Source organism: Aethalodelphis obliquidens, unplaced genomic scaffold (genome assembly GCF_003676395.1).
Source record: "Aethalodelphis obliquidens isolate GAN/ISIS:26980383/991018 unplaced genomic scaffold, ASM367639v1 scaffold86, whole genome shotgun sequence".
Lineage (NCBI taxonomy): Eukaryota > Metazoa > Chordata > Mammalia > Artiodactyla > Delphinidae > Aethalodelphis > Aethalodelphis obliquidens.
The window spans coordinates 7,106,666-7,125,302 of NW_020838030.1; the positions used below are offsets into that span (position 1 = coordinate 7,106,666).

The window sequence follows — 18,637 nt, forward strand, 5'->3', positions numbered from 1 at the left end:
AGCTTTGAAGGAGGCTGGGGACATGAGTATCTGGCCTCTTAGGCGTGATATGCAGTCTCATTCTCTCATCAAGACTTGATCGATTGGTCATTCTCCATGAATTTATTCATGGAGAGGTACTTTAAGGTGCTGTGCTATTTAAAAAGATGAACGTACACACTGTGATCCAAAACAGGACCATGAAGGAAGACTAAGGCAGGGCTAACCTTTTACTCCCAAGGAGTTATGTTTTGGAGAAATAGACTGTAGTTAGCTGGTCATCCACACAGAAAGCCAAGCGTTAGCAAAGGCACAGAATATCCTGAAACCCACGGAAGTGTGACTGTGGTGGGGCAAGGAGTGTGTGTATGGGGACTTGAGGTGGGAATTAAAGATGGCAGGCCTAGTGTGGCGTGAGATGGGTGATTAAATCAGACACCAGGTCAAAAAGGACCTATAGTCCATGCTACACACGTTTTACTCAATCCTCTGGGGTAAGGGAAGCCAGGAACAGATAAAAGAATGGCTGCATTTGTATTTTAGTAAGTTGGTCATTTTAGTAAAATGGATGCTATATTGGAGGAGCTAATCTGCAGGCACGAGTAACTGTAGCTGTGAATCACGGTGAATAAAGTGGAGCCCAGAACTAAAGTAACTGTACAGATAATGGGGATGAGGGGACATTCTCAAGATGCGCTAAAAGATCCAGTATGGGTTAAAATCTAAAACGTGGCGCTAACCACTGAGGGTCCAGAAATTAAAATAAAATAATAAAGCTTCTTCTTGAGGAACTTACAGTTTCGTTTTAAGCACAACTGAAAATAGATGATATTATGAGAATGCTTGTGATTTTGTATTTTGAAATTAAGTCCTTATTCAACACCTGTATTTAAGCTGGGACCGCTGAACAGTTCATTAAGGAAGCACTCCCACCAGACATTAAAAGGTCTCAGAATTTTCTATATTCACCATGATATAGACAAAGGCAAAAAAACAAACAAACAAACTGGAAAATCCTCAAATTTAACATAGATACATAGATGGGGGTATTGGGAATTATAGCCTTGTTGCATCACACTGCTGTAAATTTTGTGTGGGGACAGTAACAGGGAAGAATAAAGCAGATTTAGGGCAGGGGTAACTGTGACATACCAGAGCAAACAGATCTAGGATACAATTTTTGTGACCCACAAGTCACAGAATTATATATCCTCAAAATTATGTATCATACGTCCTCCCTCTACATGCCTTTTTCTCCCTAAAAGGCAAAGGGAAAAATACAACTGTTCCTTCCTTTTCTCTTTCCGTTAACAAATATTTGCTGAATGCCTTGTAAAGGCCAAAAGTTAGGCTAGATGATAGGGTCCCAAGACAAAGTCCTTGACCTCACAGAGGTTACAGTCAGGTGTGGAAGGCTGACAACAACCCAACGAAAGAGAGCACTGCATCTGTGAAGCAAGGAGGAGCAAAGAATCCTCTAATCAGAACAGAATCCTGTAATGAACAAATCCAACTAGTTCCTAAGGTCTAGGAAAAACGGAGGACTGAACAATAGTTACTAATAGTCAAATCTTCACCTAGTTATGCTAGGTAAGAATATTCTAGGTCAAGATAAAGTATTAAATAAAAAGAAGTTCTAGAGTTTACCTGACTAATAATGAGACTAACTGAAATAACTGTATTAAGTGATCGGCATGAAATACCAAAAGATAGCTCAAACATTTTTTCTGGTTTTGAACAGTTGATATGTCTCACAACACCATGGCAGTAACAAATCATGACTATTTTTGTCATATTGTGAAGCAGTGGTCATGGGATTCTCCTGAAAATTGTCTGGCAGACTAGAAGAGTTGTATGCGATGTCCTTACTCTTGTAAACCTTGACTCAAATTTAGTTCAAATGATCTGGACTATATTAGTGACTTATGATATCATAAGCGTTTCCTTTGCCCCTTACTTAGAAAAAGGAGTCTTTATGTCTAAGTTACGCTATTTAGTTTATTATGTTGACATGAATTTTAAAGCACATTGGGAGTGAATCGTCTCTCATTGTCTGTGATACTAATCAATAAATTGCTTTTGTCGATACTGCATGTGCATCCATTCAAACATCCAGGGCGATTTATGCAAATATAACTGTTCTACAAATATCCCATCATCTGAGAAAATCATGTTACAGTCCTTTCTGAAAGTTCAACAAGGAGCAGCATCCATGCATATTTAAATATCTCATGACTATACATGAGACGAAAATTATTGAGGTTTTCTGACAGCTTAGAGGAACTGTATGTAGGCCTTCATGTCCCAGACAATTTAGATGGCCCCCTGCTGAAGGATGGCTTCTTTTTCTGACATCCTTGTCTTGATTTGTTCTATCAGAGTCTGACAAAGGAGCGTGCACCCCACGTTCTATGCGTGGTGGAGATCTTTGAGGCTCCAGTTTTACAAGCAGCCTTTGGTTCAGGACTTAGGTCTAAACTTTGGAACTAAAGCATTTTCACAGAGTGAAACTCTTACAGACATTTATAAAGAAGAAGAACCACAATCTTCAAAATCAAACTGTTTAGAAAGAATGGAAGTAACTCCTTGGAACCTTCCAGCAGAACAAAGAAACAACATCGAGCTTATGTTCGTGCTCTCCCCCCACCCTCACACACACACACCACATACATAGGACAACTTGAATAGCTCACTTCCTTTTCTTGTTATGCTTCTTATATGATGGAAGCATATTAGTAAGAAGAGCAACCATAACTCAAAAAGACACGTGCACCCCAATGTTCATTTCAACACTATTTACAATAGCCAGGTCATGGAAGCAAACTAAATGCCCATCAACAGACGAATGGATAAAGATGTGGTACATATATACAATGGAATATTACTCAGCCATAAAAAGGAGCAAAATCGGGTCATTTGTAGGGATGTGGATGGACCTAGAGACTGTCCTACAGAGTGAAGTAAGTCAGAAAGAGAAAAACAGATATCGTATATTAACGCGTATATGTGGAATCTAGAAAAATGGTACAGATAAACCAGTTTGCAAGGCAGAAATAGAGACACAGATGTAGAGAACATATGGACACCAAGGGGGGAAAGCAGGGGTGGGGGGGGGGGTGGGATGAATTGGGAGATTGGGATTGACAATATATACACTAATATGTATAAAATAGATAATAAGAACCTGCTGCATAAAAAAATTAAATTAAATGTAAAAAGGAATAAACATACATCCCCAAAACAAAAAAACCCAAAAATAGATAAATAAATATCATTCAAATTAAGAAAAAGAATAGCAACTCAGGTATTCTATATAATTTTATATATATATGTATATTTATATATATATAATTATATATATATATATATATATAAAAATAACCTTTGAGTTATAACTAAAGGCAAATGTTATCTATCGCTAGTTATTTTCAAACTTTTGAAACTCAAGCAAAAATGCTACTGATTTATAGGAAACTAGTGAGGAACACTAAGAATTAGGTGTCACTGGGTATTGTGTTCCCCATACATGATCTTATTTCTTTTACCAACCTGATCATCATTAATCTCATTCTCTGTATTAGGAATCTGAGAACTTGGAAAGTTCAATCATGTGTCAAAAGTTGTACAGCACAAAAGCAATGGAGCCCATTATTCAAAGCCAGGTCTTTCTGATGCCTCAGTGCTTGCTTCTGTATATGCCACACTGCCTCTCCCACAGATACACCTTGGCTTGCATCTTTCTTGAGGGTAAGGTTCTAGAAGCAGCAGGCAAAGGAAAAAAGTAAACATTGAAAATTACCCTTGAACATTCCCTAAGTATGCATACTTTCCCGAAATTCCAAAAGGGCAAATTTTAAAAATCCTTTTTCTTTGTATTCTGAATTAGAATATATTGCTGTTGCTTTGACTGAAAATCAGAGGAAGTAGTTGGATTCTTCTTAGAGATCGTGGAACACGAATATGTATCTCTATACACTGGAATCACCTTTGGGTTAGCAAGATGCTCACAATATGAGAGGCCCATAGAAGTGACACCCACTGAAGGAATGACGGAATCATGTTTCCCATCTCAGGTTTTTTTTGAAGTAATACACACACTGAGTGAGTAAATTTACCATACTCTATTTCAATTATAATTCTCCCTCCTCTTTATTTCCTCTTTTTTGAAGGGATGGGTAGGGAGTTGAATGCAGGGGTGTTTGTTAAGCACACAAGTGAATTCACTTAAATTAACTGCACATATGCTACGGTGCCAAAGAAATTTAATATAAATACACGTCAGCTATCACGATACTTGAGGTGAAGAAGAACCGACTGCAAGACATTACCTGAACCCGCAATGTTTTCTGGCATTTCGGCAGCTGGCTGTTTAGTTATATTCATCCCCAAATTCAAACGCTTTCAGATTGAAGGATTTCATCCAAAATGGCGGACAATAATACAATTTTATTTTTGAGTTGGGTCATTTCAATAAATTGATATGATTAGCTAAAATTATGAGCTGGGGAGCTCAGACCACATTACCCAAACTTTTCCTTTTTGAAGAGTCATACAGCAGACTCATATCTTAAGTTTTCACTAAGTGACACCAGGAATAAACAACTTCACGAAACTCACCACTGACCTGTCTATAGAGTAGTCTTTTATAAAGGCCAACATTTGTCTTGATCCTGTCCTTATTGAACAATCAACATGATTCTGACCTTCTGAACGCTGTACATTTTGTAACAAAATGGGTAGTGTCCTTTGCTTTGTCCAGTACAACGTGCAGTATTAAATTTGAGATCCACTTGCAGCAATTATGTAGAACAAGAAGGTATCTGAACTTTATTTCTGAGCTTTATCTTACTATTTTGCCCATATTTTCTCTTCATCTTGTCTTACCTATTGGCTATTATGCCCATATTTTAGATACGTCTTTAAGCGGGCCTCTCACATTATTTTGGTCACAGCAGGAGTCAAAGAAAAAAAGAAAGAAACAAACACATAGCTATCAAAAGTGGTTAGACTTTTCTTTAAAGATTCATGAATTCAGTTGTTAATGAGTCTTAAAAATCACAGTACGCAAAACACAAGGCCAGAGTTAAGATTTCTTCCCTAATCAGAAAGTTTTTCGCTGAATTATGCCAGAAACGCTTCCCTTAGAAACAAAGCAGCTGGAACTACAGTAGTGACTCAGAGGACACCACCTCTCTTAGAGTCTACGGGACAAGACAGAAATCAACAGCAGCAGCAAATTATGCTAATGTGTGATGACTATTGTGGGAGGAGCCACTAGAAACACAAGACCAAGCAGACAGAATCCAGGAAGTTTTGTGTGCATGTTTGCTTGAACCTAGAAATGGCATTTAGGATAAGCCCTGTAAATGACCAGGAGCTCGGCAGTCAAAGGTGTTAACAGTGACAGTATTTCAGCCAGAAGGAAGAGTACAAGACTGACCCAGCCCTCCAATGAAATCTTCAAATTAGAGATCATGATAAGGTGCTGAGTTAAAAGCACAAGGTTCATAAACAAGTCGGGGTTTCCTTATTTCAGTAGCCATGTAAAGACACACCATCTATATGCGGGAGCATTACATGCCTGAGGACGTCTGTAGTCTGAAAGCAAAATACTCAACGCCATGTCTTCAGGATTTACGACATCTTTCCTCGTGCAAAGAACCTCTGTTTCTATTGCCTTGCTTGTTTGTTTCCTTTATGGTTAGTTAACTATTCTGGGCAATGACAAGTTGGATAATATTCTTACCATCAAAACTGAGGACCAGACTTTAGCCTAAGAGCTTTTTAGGAATATCCAAGCATGCATTTAAAAAAATATAAATATGCTTACTAGATCCAATATTTCCATATTGGAAAGCCTGTGTATTTATTGTCATTATTCCTAAGTTTGAAGATTTTTGTCTCGTTTTTTCAAAATCTGCCCGATGGAAGCCAGCTGGCCAAACATTCGAACCCATTACCTCCATTTTGAGCTTATTAAACATACATAAAAGAATCTTCTCCAAATGCTACCTAATAGAACTGTCTTTCTCAAAAGAATCTAAAGTTTCAAAGACTATTTGCCTAAGTACATTCTACTGCCTGGATAATTTACTTAATTTTGTTTCGGCCAAGTCACTCAGAGCCCTCAGTGTCATTCCCCTTCAAAGCAAAGTGTCCCTGTGGTTGGGTTCTCATAATTTAAACAATTGTCTCCATTTTGGAGACCGGCGGAGAGAAATGACACATGAAGAGGCACATTTAGCCACACTTGCTCATGTTTCCATATACAGCCTGCAATCCACACTATTATCTATTACACAGAGTCAGATATCAATTTTAGTACCTATTTTTTTCTCTCCATTTCTTCCACTAATACTTAAAGGGATTTCAGTTTCATAGTTTTGAAAATATTCTCTTCCAGAACAACAAAGCATTTTAAATGAAGACTTTGCAAATTCACTTCACAGGCAAGGGGGAACTCGAGCGTAGGGATAGGGCGATTACCAATAGTGTTTGCTTAATAAAGACTGAAAGAGCTCTACAAGCCACAGACATTCAAAGAGGGTCATCTTGATCATTGCAATCTCTTCCTACCTGCCTCTTTGGAAATCTGCGTGAAGGATTCCACACCTTTCTCTCCATAACTTCCTTCCGATGCGAGAGTAGACACATAATTCCAACCCAGAGCCTTTACGATGTCTACCATGGCCTGGGCTTGGAAGGAATCGGGCGGGACCACACGAGAGAAGAAGTCATAGCGACGGTCATCACTTAACTCGGGTGCCGTTGATGCATAACTAATCTGGGGGATCTGAAAAGATAAGAAATCACCACATGAGGGCACACCATCAGGATGTGAGAGATTCATGTATACTTACGACAATTTACTTAAAATACAGGGCTTGAGCTCCAAAGGGGAAGCGTGTTTTGCCACACATAGCATGGAAGTGTAGACCACCTAAACGCAAACAACCACCTCTTAACAGCACAAGAAGCATGTACTTTTATGCTTTGGCCTTTTATTCTCCTCTTGGAGAAAGGAATGGGAATGGAATGGCAATTACACAGAGCATGATGGTTGGGAGGAAAAATAATTTTAACCATTCTGTCTAACATTGTGAATCATGCTTTACTTCTTATACATTAATAGAAACAAAAGACACAACAGCCTAACTGGAGTGTGTATAGAGACTGGTTCAGTTGACACATCTCATGAATACTGGTAGACGTCATTAGTCATCTAACATCGACTGAGTGCTGATCACCTATGAGGAAATATCTAAGTAAGCTGCGTGCATTATTTAATTTATTCTTCACAAGAACATTATGAAGTATGGATAGCTCGCTAATACCCTTAGACCCAGGTAACGGGGTTCCCTGCCCCAACACCATCATTTCAGCTCTTCTGGCACTCTGGAGGGCCTTTCTCAAAATTTTTTAAGTTTCATTTGGATGCTGAGAGAGAGCTGACAGTCCTGATTGAGTGGAGCCACGTGGACCTCTGATTCCCATTTTTTTGCCTTTAGAGAATTCTCTGACCCTCTACTGCACGTGGGATTAACCAGATGTCTCAAGGAGTTCTAGAACTTGTGCCTATACGAATCACCCTAGAGCAGGACCCTGGTTCCAAGAGGACAATTTAATGAGCAGATTATTCCTCTTGACGGGCACAGTATTTATTCTCAGGATCATTTCAGATTACACTACCTGAGTAGTCCTGACATGCTGATTTTAGTTAAAGAAAATTACTCATTTAGAAAGAAACCTTGAAAAGAAAATATTGACCCAGGATCCCAAATACTCTAGGAGAAGACCTGAAGCAGCTATAGATGAGAAGCATGGCGTAGGGTCTAACGTCAGGATCTCTAAGCTAGTTACTTTTACAAAGAATGCTCCCCAGTTGTTTCTCTTAACACTAGCATGCAGAAGACTATGATAGGTATGATTTATCTACCTGTAAGAATGATCAACTCCTACAAAATTCTGGTTGTAAACTCTCCCAGGACTTACCCTTGTTTTAGCGTAAAGATGTCTCATGTATCTAAAAGCCAGTTTTGATCTTTGCTCAGACAAAGCCCAACAGTGCAACTCTTTGCCCCAAAGATGTCAAAGCTACACTCAAGTTAATTCTTTGAGCCCTGATAATTCTACTCAATATTAACCTACTTTTCTCTTTTTAGGACAGTTTGCCTCAAGTTTACCCATTTGACATTGTTTAAAGCTGGTTACCACCTCTGTAAAGCTCATTTCTCCACCAGCCTTTCTATGTGAACATTACAGTCAAATCTTGCCCTGACGGTAGATGACCCACCATTTCCCACGCAGCCCATCCCTGATGCAGTTCTGCTCTCTGACCACCAGGGGCAGGCTCTCAACTCCTCAATTACAGGGGTAGTGAAGTGCAGTCGAAATAAAATGGGATTTGGTACTGAGAAGATCCGGAATCGAAGCCTCCTGCTTCTGTTCACTAGTGTTTACTGTGGTGAATATTTCACCTCACTGAGTTGGTTACATTATTAATTAGTATAAGATTGTTTTGAAGGGCAGGAATAACAAATGTGCATTGCTTAGCATGATGCCTGGGACAGTGTGGGTACTTAATACATGGGGTAACGACAATCAGAAGAGAGAAAAGTGTGTGCTTTCTTACTAAGTTTATGCATTCTCCACATTTGACTTCCCAAGTTCTCTGTGACACATTAGCAAAAACATTTCCCTCACTGTCCTAAGAAAATGTTTACATATTCCTATCATTATTGCTTTAGAAATAATATGTACTATTTATTTAACTCTTTACCATGTGGCAAGAATATTCTAAAAGTTTGGGGTTTATTTTTAATGTTTTAAATTGTATTTATTTATTTTTATTTAAGTATAGTTGATTTACAATATCGCCTTAGTTTCAGGTGTTCAGCACAGTGATTCAGTTATATATATATATGAAACTTTTCAGCTTCCTTTCCCTTATAGGTTATTACAAAATATTGAGTATATTTCCCTGTGCTATATAGTAGTTCTTTGTTGGTTATCATTATCACTAAAAGTTTTATATGCATTACCTTATCTAACTAACAGTAAAAAGTCTTCACTATACTTTATTGTACTATACTATTATTAAGTCATTTTACAAAAGAAGAAATTGAGACTTGAAAGTAGACTATGACCTTGCCTTAGGTCACAAAGTTGTAAGACAGAGCAATACTCAAACCTGACACAGCCTAATGCAAACTTCTAAACTCTTAACTATGATATTTTGCTGAATTGTTGCTAAAACATTTGAACAATAAGCATAAAATAACGAAGGGTATGAGATTACTGTAGTCTAGGCCAAGTTCTGTCCACAGTACTGACTACAGAGCCACTGAAAGCAATTTTACAGGTCACCCTTAGACTGTCGTTAAAACATTTTATATAAATGTCTTATTAAAATTTATACAAATGTGTGAAAAGATTGAGTTTCCTATGTTTCATTTATAGTTCAAGGGTTATAAATTTTAGGTGAAAAATATCAACTGAATAAAGGCTTTGGAGGAAAATTAAAGGGAAGGAGGAGGGAGGGACGGAGGGAGGGAGAGAAATACCTTTTCTTACAAGAAATAAAAAAGGAAGAAGCCAAGCATGGCAATACATTTCCATCAATTTCAACTTGTGGAAATGCAAAATCTTTGTGCTGTTGCACAGATGCCTTCCCTGCCAAAATCCCTTTCTACCTTTGAACAAGTGCTAATGAAGATACATCCAGCCCTCTACTTAAATTAGCATTTATGTAGCTGTGGTAAAACATCGCGATTGTGAAATGCCTCCAGTGCAAATGCATTTCCTAAACTGTGCCCCAAATTTTAGTAATGAAGATCCTGGTGAAGCAGATTTATTTCCTCACTACCCATTGAAATGATTGCTATCAGTGGTTTATCCCTTCCATTATAAATAACGAACACCTACCAGCTTAAGGCTCATATGTCCCTTTAGGATCACACACACATCCTATATTCAGGGGTAATTATTTGTACATTATGCATATAATGATGCTAGAATAAGAAACGAACAACCAAATGGATTTCATTTCTGAGATAAAAATATGGCTATATAAGGAAATTCTGCCCAGCAATAGGAGATGAAGAACAGCAAGAATGTATGTAACCTATGAAATATGCTCTGTTACTTACCAACTATTATCCTGTATATTTAGTTACTTGTTTTCAAACTAATGCTTAAGTCTACAGGGTAATTATTTGAAAGTATGTATTATAACTGGTACCTGAAACTGACCAAATTATTATAAGTCGTCTTTAGTGATTAACTGACACACTCCCCTTGATATCATAGCTATACTTTCTTTTTCTGCTATTGAATCTCTACCCTCTTGCCAGTCTCCTTCAGAAATGTAGAGCTGATATTTTGATGAAGACAATTTAGTATAATCACACTTCTGCAACATGAAAATAAATATCTCATCTCCCTTTGAGCCTTCCTTTCCCCAATTTAAAAACCAAAAAAGTTTCATCTTTATTGTAGGACTTAATTTTCATCTCATTGTATTTTGTTGTTCTTTACTCTTTATAAAAAATTTGCCTAACACACAAAAATGGTTTTGCTAATGTTGAGCACCAAATAGGGTTAAAAACATCTCACACCTTTAAATTATCATTTAAAATTTATGTAGGCATTTTTCACAGAACTAGAAAAATTTCACAATTTGTATGGAAATGCAAAAGACCCCGAATAGCCAAAGCAATCTTGAGAAAGAAAAACGGAGCTGGAGGAATCAGGCCCCCTGACTTCAGACTATACTACAAAGCTACGGTAATCAAGACAGTATGGTACTGGCACAAAAAGAGAAATATAAATCAATGGAACAGGATAGAAAGCCCAGAGATAAACCCACGCACATATGGTCACCTTATCTTTGATAAAGGAGGCAAGAATATACAGTGGAGAAAAGACAGCCTCTTCAATAAGTGGTGCTGGGAAAACTGGACAGCTACGTGTAAAAGAATGAAATTAGAATACTCCCTAACACTATACACAAAAATAAACTCAAAATGGATTAAAGACCTAAATATAAGGCCAGACACTATAAAACTCTTAGAGCAAAACATAGGCAGAACACTCGATGACATAAATCACAGCAAGATTCTTTTTGACCCATCTCCTAGAGAAATGGAAATAAAAACAAAAATAAACAAATGGGACCTAATGAAACTTCAAAGCTTTTGCACAGCAAAGGAAACCATAAACAACACCAAAAGACAACCCTCAGAATGGCAGAAAATATTTGCAAATGAAGCAACTGACAGAGGAGTAATCTCCAAAATTTATAAGCAGCTCCTGCAGCTCAATAACAAAAAAACAACCAAATCCAAAAATGGGCAGAAGACCTAAACAGACATTTCTCCAAAGAAGATATACAGATTGGCAACAAACACATGAAAGAATGCTCAACATCACTAATCATTAGAGAAATGCAAATCAAAACTACAATGAGATATCATCTCACACCAGTCAAAATGGCCATCATCAAAATATCTACAAACAATAAATGCTGGACAGGGTGTGGAGAAAAGGGAACCCTCTTGCACTGTTGGTGGGAATGTAAATTGATACAGCCACTATGGAGAACAGTATGGAGCGTCCTTAAAAAACTAAAAATAGAACTACCATACGACCCAGCAATCCCACTACTGGGCGTATACCCTGAGAATACCATAATTCAAAAAGAGTCATGTACCACAATGTTCACTGCAGCTCTATTTACAACAGCCAGGACATGGAAGCAAGCTAAGTGTCCATCGACAGATGAATGGATAAAGAAGATGTGGCACATATATACAATGGAATATTACTCAGCCATAAAAAGAAACGAAATTGAGTTATTTGTAGTGAGGTGGATGGACCTAGAGTCTGTCTTACAGAGTGAAGTAAGTCAGAAGGAGAAAAACAAATACCATATGCTAACACATATATATGGAATCTAAGGGGAAAAAAAGGTCATGAAGAACCTAGGGGCAAGTCGGGAACAAAGATGTAGACCTACTAGAGAATGGACTTGAGGATATGGGGAGGGGGAAGGGTAAGCTGTGACAAAGCGAGAGAGTGGCATGGACATATATACACTACGAAATGTAAAATAGACAGCAAGTGGGAAGCAGCTGCATAGCACAGGGAGATCAGCTCCGTGCTTTGTGACCACCTAGAGGGGTGGGATAGGCAGGGTGGGAGGGAGGGAGACACAAGAGGGAAGAGATTTGGGAGCATATGTATATGTATAACTGATTCACTTTGTTATAAAGCAGAAACTAACACACCATTGTAAAGCAATTATACTCCAATAAAGATGTTAAAAAATAAATAGATAAAATAAAATTTATGTAGAAGTGAACTTTCCTGACACCTTTTAAGCACTGTAAAGCAAACAGTAAAAGCAATAAAACCATCATTCTTCAAGTCATCAGATGTAACATTTTCCCAATGCATACATTATCCTTAAAATAGGAAAAGGAAGACCCAATTCACTCTAATTGGACTTTTAAAATATTTATGCATATTTAAGAATTTCTGTAAATTGAAGAGAAACAGCCTAGGGGAAAACTACTTTCAAGAAAATCACAATGGACATTTAAGTAACTTCCATCTTCTACACACTGTAAAAACTCTCAAGTCATCAATATGTGTACCTCACCAATACAAGCAACTGTGGTGACTGAATTCTTTAGGTGGACTGAAAGAACGATCCAAATTAGTGGCACACACCACTCACTAGGAGGTGCTCAAGGCTCCCTCCTAATCTCTCCCACGTTTGCCCTAGAAAGCAGTGGTCAACTGATGAGTTTTTCTGCAGCACTAGTTTTCTTTGGTAAGAAGTGTCACAACTCTCATTATACAATGACCTGTTTATCTGTTTATTGTTCGCACCTTTCCTGGAGAGTACTGACCTTGTTCATCACTTTGTCACGACTGGACAGCACTGCACTGGGTACAGAATACGAACCTTATCGTTATTTGCTGAATAAAAGGGTAAGCCGGTGAAGTAATGAATGACGTAATCTGAAGGAAACAGAATCCCTCCTGCACAGCGTTGGTGGGGCCAGAGGGACCCACAGCACTTGGGAGTCATCCCCGCCCTGGGAGGGGCTCTGAGGGGCAGCTGAACTCACAGCAGCAAACACTTTTGTCACTCTCTCTTTTCCCTGGCACATTTTTCCCTGGGATTTCCTTCTTCATCACTGGCAGGTAGAACAAGCTGACAATGGATCGGGGTTCAAAGGTAAAGGGACCTAGGGAGTCACTTAGGGGATTGTTCACTCTGGTTTTTTTCCCTCTATGCCTGAGACCTGACAACTCCGAGCACCAGACACCACAGTGCCCAGAGTTCACTCTGACTCTGCGAGACAGACTTGGTGTGAAGCACTTTTACTTTCCAAGTGTTGGCAAGATAGAACCCTTCTAAATTTAGTTTTATCCCATAATCACTCTAAAGGCAAAGGGATCCCACAGGCTTGGAAACACACTCCTTTAGGCATCATCTTAGTGTCAACATCTGTCAAAATAACTGAAGATCCAAATCCAGATGTGGACTAGATCACAGTAATGCAAATATTTTAAAAATCCAAACTGTTGCTCCTATTCCAACATGAACTTGCCATGAAAAATAAATACTAAACATTTATTTTAAAAAGTAGAACCATTTCATGTATGTAGAAACACATGAAAGATCTGAAATTTGTTTCATGCGTGTTGAGCTGCTTCTTCTTCTTTATATTATAAGGGCAGCGGCTATAACAAAGTCAGTCACCTGGGGACTTCTTACCTTTGGAAAGGTAAATGAGGTTTATGGCCCCACCAGCTTCCTGGGGAATTTGCACAGCCAAGAAAGGCAATCCAAAATGTACTAACACTTGCTCCAGAGGGGAGTTTCCACGAAACTTGTAAAAGGCAATTTTTGGAAGTATCATGAGCAATTAAGATAATGCTTCAGTGTACCTGTTGAGGTATTAACGAACTCCCAGTGGGGCATTATTAAGTTCACAGTCAGCAGGAATTTCACTCGTAGTTCTTATTAAGCTCTATTGATATGGACTCCCCCCAAAAGGAAAAACGGTCAAATACTGCATTCAGGCCCGTTCTCTGAAGCACCACTCTCCACGATTTACATGTATCTCTTCTCTAGATAACATCTCTGCTCGTATTAGGACGGCTGGGCGTCAGTTCTGATTTTTGATAGTATTTACTTCAAAGTACTGAGGAATGACTAATAATTTTGAATTTGTTTAAAGTCTGGAATTTCACTCAACCTTAAATTCCTCACAACAAAGGTTATCATCAAGTATTGCAACTCTTTTTCCTCTGCCTTTCATTTCTTTGATTGTATGACACCAAATACATTAACATTCTGTAAGTGGTAGTAACCATTTTCTTAGAACCAAGTAATTTTATGTGTGGATTGCAAGTCAAATTTGTCTAATACATATTTTAAAGAATGTTATCTATTATTTTTATTATTATTGCTTTATTAAATCTCTCTATATACCAGGCTTTTGGAGGTGAAATACTTTACATATATAACCTCATGAGACTTTGCAGCACCCTATAGTCGATACAGAGATTATTGTCATGAATACTGACAGTTTTGCCTTCCACATCACTCTGTTCCTGTAGTTTATGTGGAGATGGTGGTACTGCAGGATCCAGATGCTGTGTGTGACACAAACGAGCCTATCAGAACACAGCGTTCCTTTAAGCTACATGGCTGACTCAAGGGAAATCACATGACCTGACCGAGACCAAGGTGAACAAGTGAGATGCAGTATCAAGGCGAGGTCAGAATTTATAGACAAAAGAAACAATCTTCTTACTGAAATGCCTGAGAGGAAATAATATAAGGCTGTGGTTACTGATGAGGATGACGATGAAGATGATGATTTTACCGGGGGTAGGGAGGAAAACATAGTATCCTTCACATCTCACACTTGGCAAACGTTAGAAACAGCGCTGGAGATAAAACTTGTCCCTCCCTATTTCCTATGAAACATGGAAGATCAGGAGAAAGCTATAAGTTTTGGGTGGTTTATAGCCGCCGAAACAGCAACACATGTAGCGGCCATCTAGTGGGACACACTCTCCAGGATTATTTCTCTAGCCATAAAATGAGGCGACTCATATGAGCCCAAGCTATACCACAGAGGAACATGCAATATTTACAAAATGAAAACTGTATGCACCATAGTCACATACAGGGCTCTTCTGTCCAGTGTTATTTGCTGAGATAGGCATCTTGGTTACAAGTGTGAGAAAGGTTGCATGCGTGTGTAGTACGTAAACAGGCTTTCTGTGGCCTTCTGTAGATTGGAGAAATACCTCTACCCATATCTCCATAGCATAAAAAGACAACGGACAAAGGGAAATTTCCCTCCCAATACGGTACCACAGAAATCACCAGTGGACACTTTACCAGGCAAACAGACAGAAGGGCAGAAATGATTTTTATGACCCATCAGGGTCCTTCCTCATCTTACATGTCTCTGAATTATCTCTGTCCAATATCCCTATAAACTATATATTAAGAAACAAAAAGTAACCAAAGTAAGTGTTTTAACATTTCTCAGTATATTAGAAATGATCGTAGTTCTCTTTCAGGCTCTGAGGGCCAGATTCTCACACCAAGAGGTTTGGTTTTTCAAACACTCAAGGGTGACCTTTAAGGTGTTTTGCTAGCAGTACAAATGTCAAATCTCTGTAGAGTAGCATCTCTTGACCTTAGTACTATTGACATCTGGGGTCAGATAATTCTTTGTACAGTGGGAAGTGTAGAATGTTTAGAAGCATCCCTGACCTCTGTCACTAGATGCCAGTAGTATATCCTGCAGTTGTCATCGTCACAAATGACTGCAGACAATGCAAAATATCCCTGTGTGTGTAGTGTCTGTGGTGTGTGTGCAGTGTGGTGTGTGTGCGGTGTGTGGTGTGTGGTGTGGGGGGTGTGTGTGTGCAGTGTGGTATGTGTGTGGTGTGTGGTGTGCGGGGGGTGTGTGTGCAGTGTGGTATGTGTGTGGTGTGTGGTGTGCGGGGTGTGTGAGTGGTGTGTGTGTGTGGTGTGTGTGTGTGCGAGGTGTGTGTGTGGTGTGTGTGCGTGAGGTGTACGTGCGAGTAGTGGGTTGGGAGTGGGCAGGCTGTTCAAAATTGCCGTGGTTGAGAACCACTGGGCATGAGGTCCGTCAGGGTAAAAGGACAACCACACTCACAACAACATGGTCACAAAATGAAAATAAAAGGAGATCTTTTTAATGTCTTGTGGCCTGTCTCTACCTTACCTATTTTCATTTCTACCTGCCAATCGTCCCAATTATCAAAGCTCAGCATGCTTCCCAGCCACCTTTAGTCGTCTGGTCTCTTAGTAGAGAGCACAATGACAAGGCTGACAAAAGCCTCAGTCCTTTACAGGGACACAGCCAGGAGACTCTTAAAGTGAAGGAAGTCTGTTTCAGGAGAGAATGAAATCAAATTCAAACTTATTTTCTCTCTGAGAACCATTGCCACCTTTATAAGTACATTATAGTCCCAAAAATCTTGATTATTAAGGATGGTTGAACATGGAGTGTTAGAGTTAATTGAACACTGTAGCAAACTATGTGCTAGACTCTGTGTGAATCCCAGTCGTGAAAAAGCACGAGCATAATAAAATGCACTTGGAAATGCTACCGAACAAGATGCAATCTTCACTCAATGATTCAGAAGCCACTGTCAGGGCCTGGCAGAGCTGCGGGAACATTCATTCTCATTGTGTAAGACTACAGATGCAGATGTTCCAGAGGTGAAGTTAAATCTGTGCTGATCCTTTGATTCCCTGAAAGAGGCTTACTTGACAAAAATTTCTTATTTATTTTTTTCCCTTATGAGAAGGAAGAAAACTAGGCTGTTTATTTTAGCTTTTGTATGGCTTATATTCCAAGTAAACAAGCATTCAGTGACTATATGTTCATACAAAAAGATGATTCATTAGAGTTCTGCACAGTAAATAATTCCCTATTATTTAATTCAGATAACACAGTACTATACCAATGGCATATGACCAGGTTTTTTTTTTTAATCTGTAAAATTTAGGAACTATAGATATAATAATTAATAAGGTAAACCAGTTTTAGAGATCTGACAACCTAATACGTAACTATATGCGTACACACACATATATGTGTAAATATATATATATGTATACATATTCACATATACAGAGAGATACAGATCACAAAGGAAACAAAACAGCTAAATAAAAGAAGGACTGACGGTGGTACCATAGATAAGGTAGAAGGTAAATTCTGAGTTAAGAGTAAACTTGCGTTTTAAAGCCTCCAAAATGTTCTAAAGCACAGACATACACACACACACAAAACATCAAAGTTATTCCAAAGTATATCTATAATCAAATTCATCAGACCAGATAAATTTATCAGACAATTTTACAGAATGAATGTGTTTAGTTCTCCGTGGCCTTATTTAGGTATGGGCTATGGACAGGCCTGAAATACCTGCTTCCTATCTTTACTTATTTAAACCCTAATACTTCTTCAAGATGCAGGTTTAACACATGCAAACTGCTTTGGGGAATTTCCCGTGATTCTCTGTAGCTAAGCAAAGAGTCCTCTCTTGGTCCTCAACACTCTTTGCCGTTTGTTACTTAGCTTTCATCCCAGTTTTATTATTACCAGTTTTGTATGCTACCAGGCTCCTTGAGGAAAGAAACTATGTCTCTCCTTTCTTTTACGTATCTTACTGGATCACATCATGTACATAATGCTGGAGTGGCATTGGTATTTGAAAATCACAAGTGAGGATACTTTGGGCTACAAGTAACCTTACAGTGAGTTCTATTACTCAGTTAATAGTGACTTAGATAATACAATCACAAAATAAATCTGGATTGTAGCTGGTTTTCAGATTGGTACAGTGACTCCACCATGCCAAGGGACTGGATTTTTTCACTTAAGTTCTCTTAACCTTTGTCTCAGATGCATAAGGTGGTTCCTGGTGCTCCAGGCATCACACTTCACCTGGTATCATTATTTACAAAACAGAAGCACACTCACAGATATAGAAAACAAACTTACGGTTACCAAAAGCAGAAGGTGGGGAGGTAAACTAGGAGTTTTGGATTAACATATACACACTACTCTATATAAAACAGATAATCAACAAGGACCTACTGTATAGCACAGGAAACGCTACTCAATATTCTGTAATAACCTACATGGGAAAAGAATCCGAGAAAGAATGGATATATATATAACAATCACTTTGGTATATACCTGAAACTAACACAACATACTCCAATATAAAATAAATCAACATACTCCAACATAAAACAAAAAATTTTTAAAAAAGAATGCTAATAATGAAGTAGGAGGTAACCACCTTGAATTTAACAGTTATTGGTGACATTATGAATGCTGAATCATTAACTCTAATTTGTATGAGATAATACAGCATTGTTGTTAGATTTGGATGCTCTAATCCATTTTCTTTATAGTGATGGTGAATCTAGCCACAGTGACAGGTTTGATCCTCTCTCTGATCACTTCTGTTCACTGAACACTTCACTGGAGCCATCCTGTGGAAGATGTCAGGGACACAAAGAGATGTGATCTCTCATCAGGGGAGAGAGAGCTGTGACATTGTAAAAAATATA

At 38.5% G+C, this 18,637-nt stretch overlaps 1 protein-coding gene across 1 annotated transcript in view; it reads right to left on the reverse strand.

Annotated features, from left to right (window-relative positions):
- Positions 1 to 6,773, reverse strand: part of GRM7 (glutamate metabotropic receptor 7) — a 567,524-nt gene extending 560,751 nt beyond the window's left edge. The window contains exon 1 of the mRNA XM_027093810.1: positions 6,556 to 6,773. Within this exon, the coding sequence (XP_026949611.1) occupies positions 6,556 to 6,667 (112 nt within the window). The 5' untranslated portion in view covers positions 6,668 to 6,773. The remainder of the gene's footprint in view (positions 1 to 6,555) is intronic.
- Between the last annotated feature and the right edge of the window lie 11,864 nt (positions 6,774 to 18,637).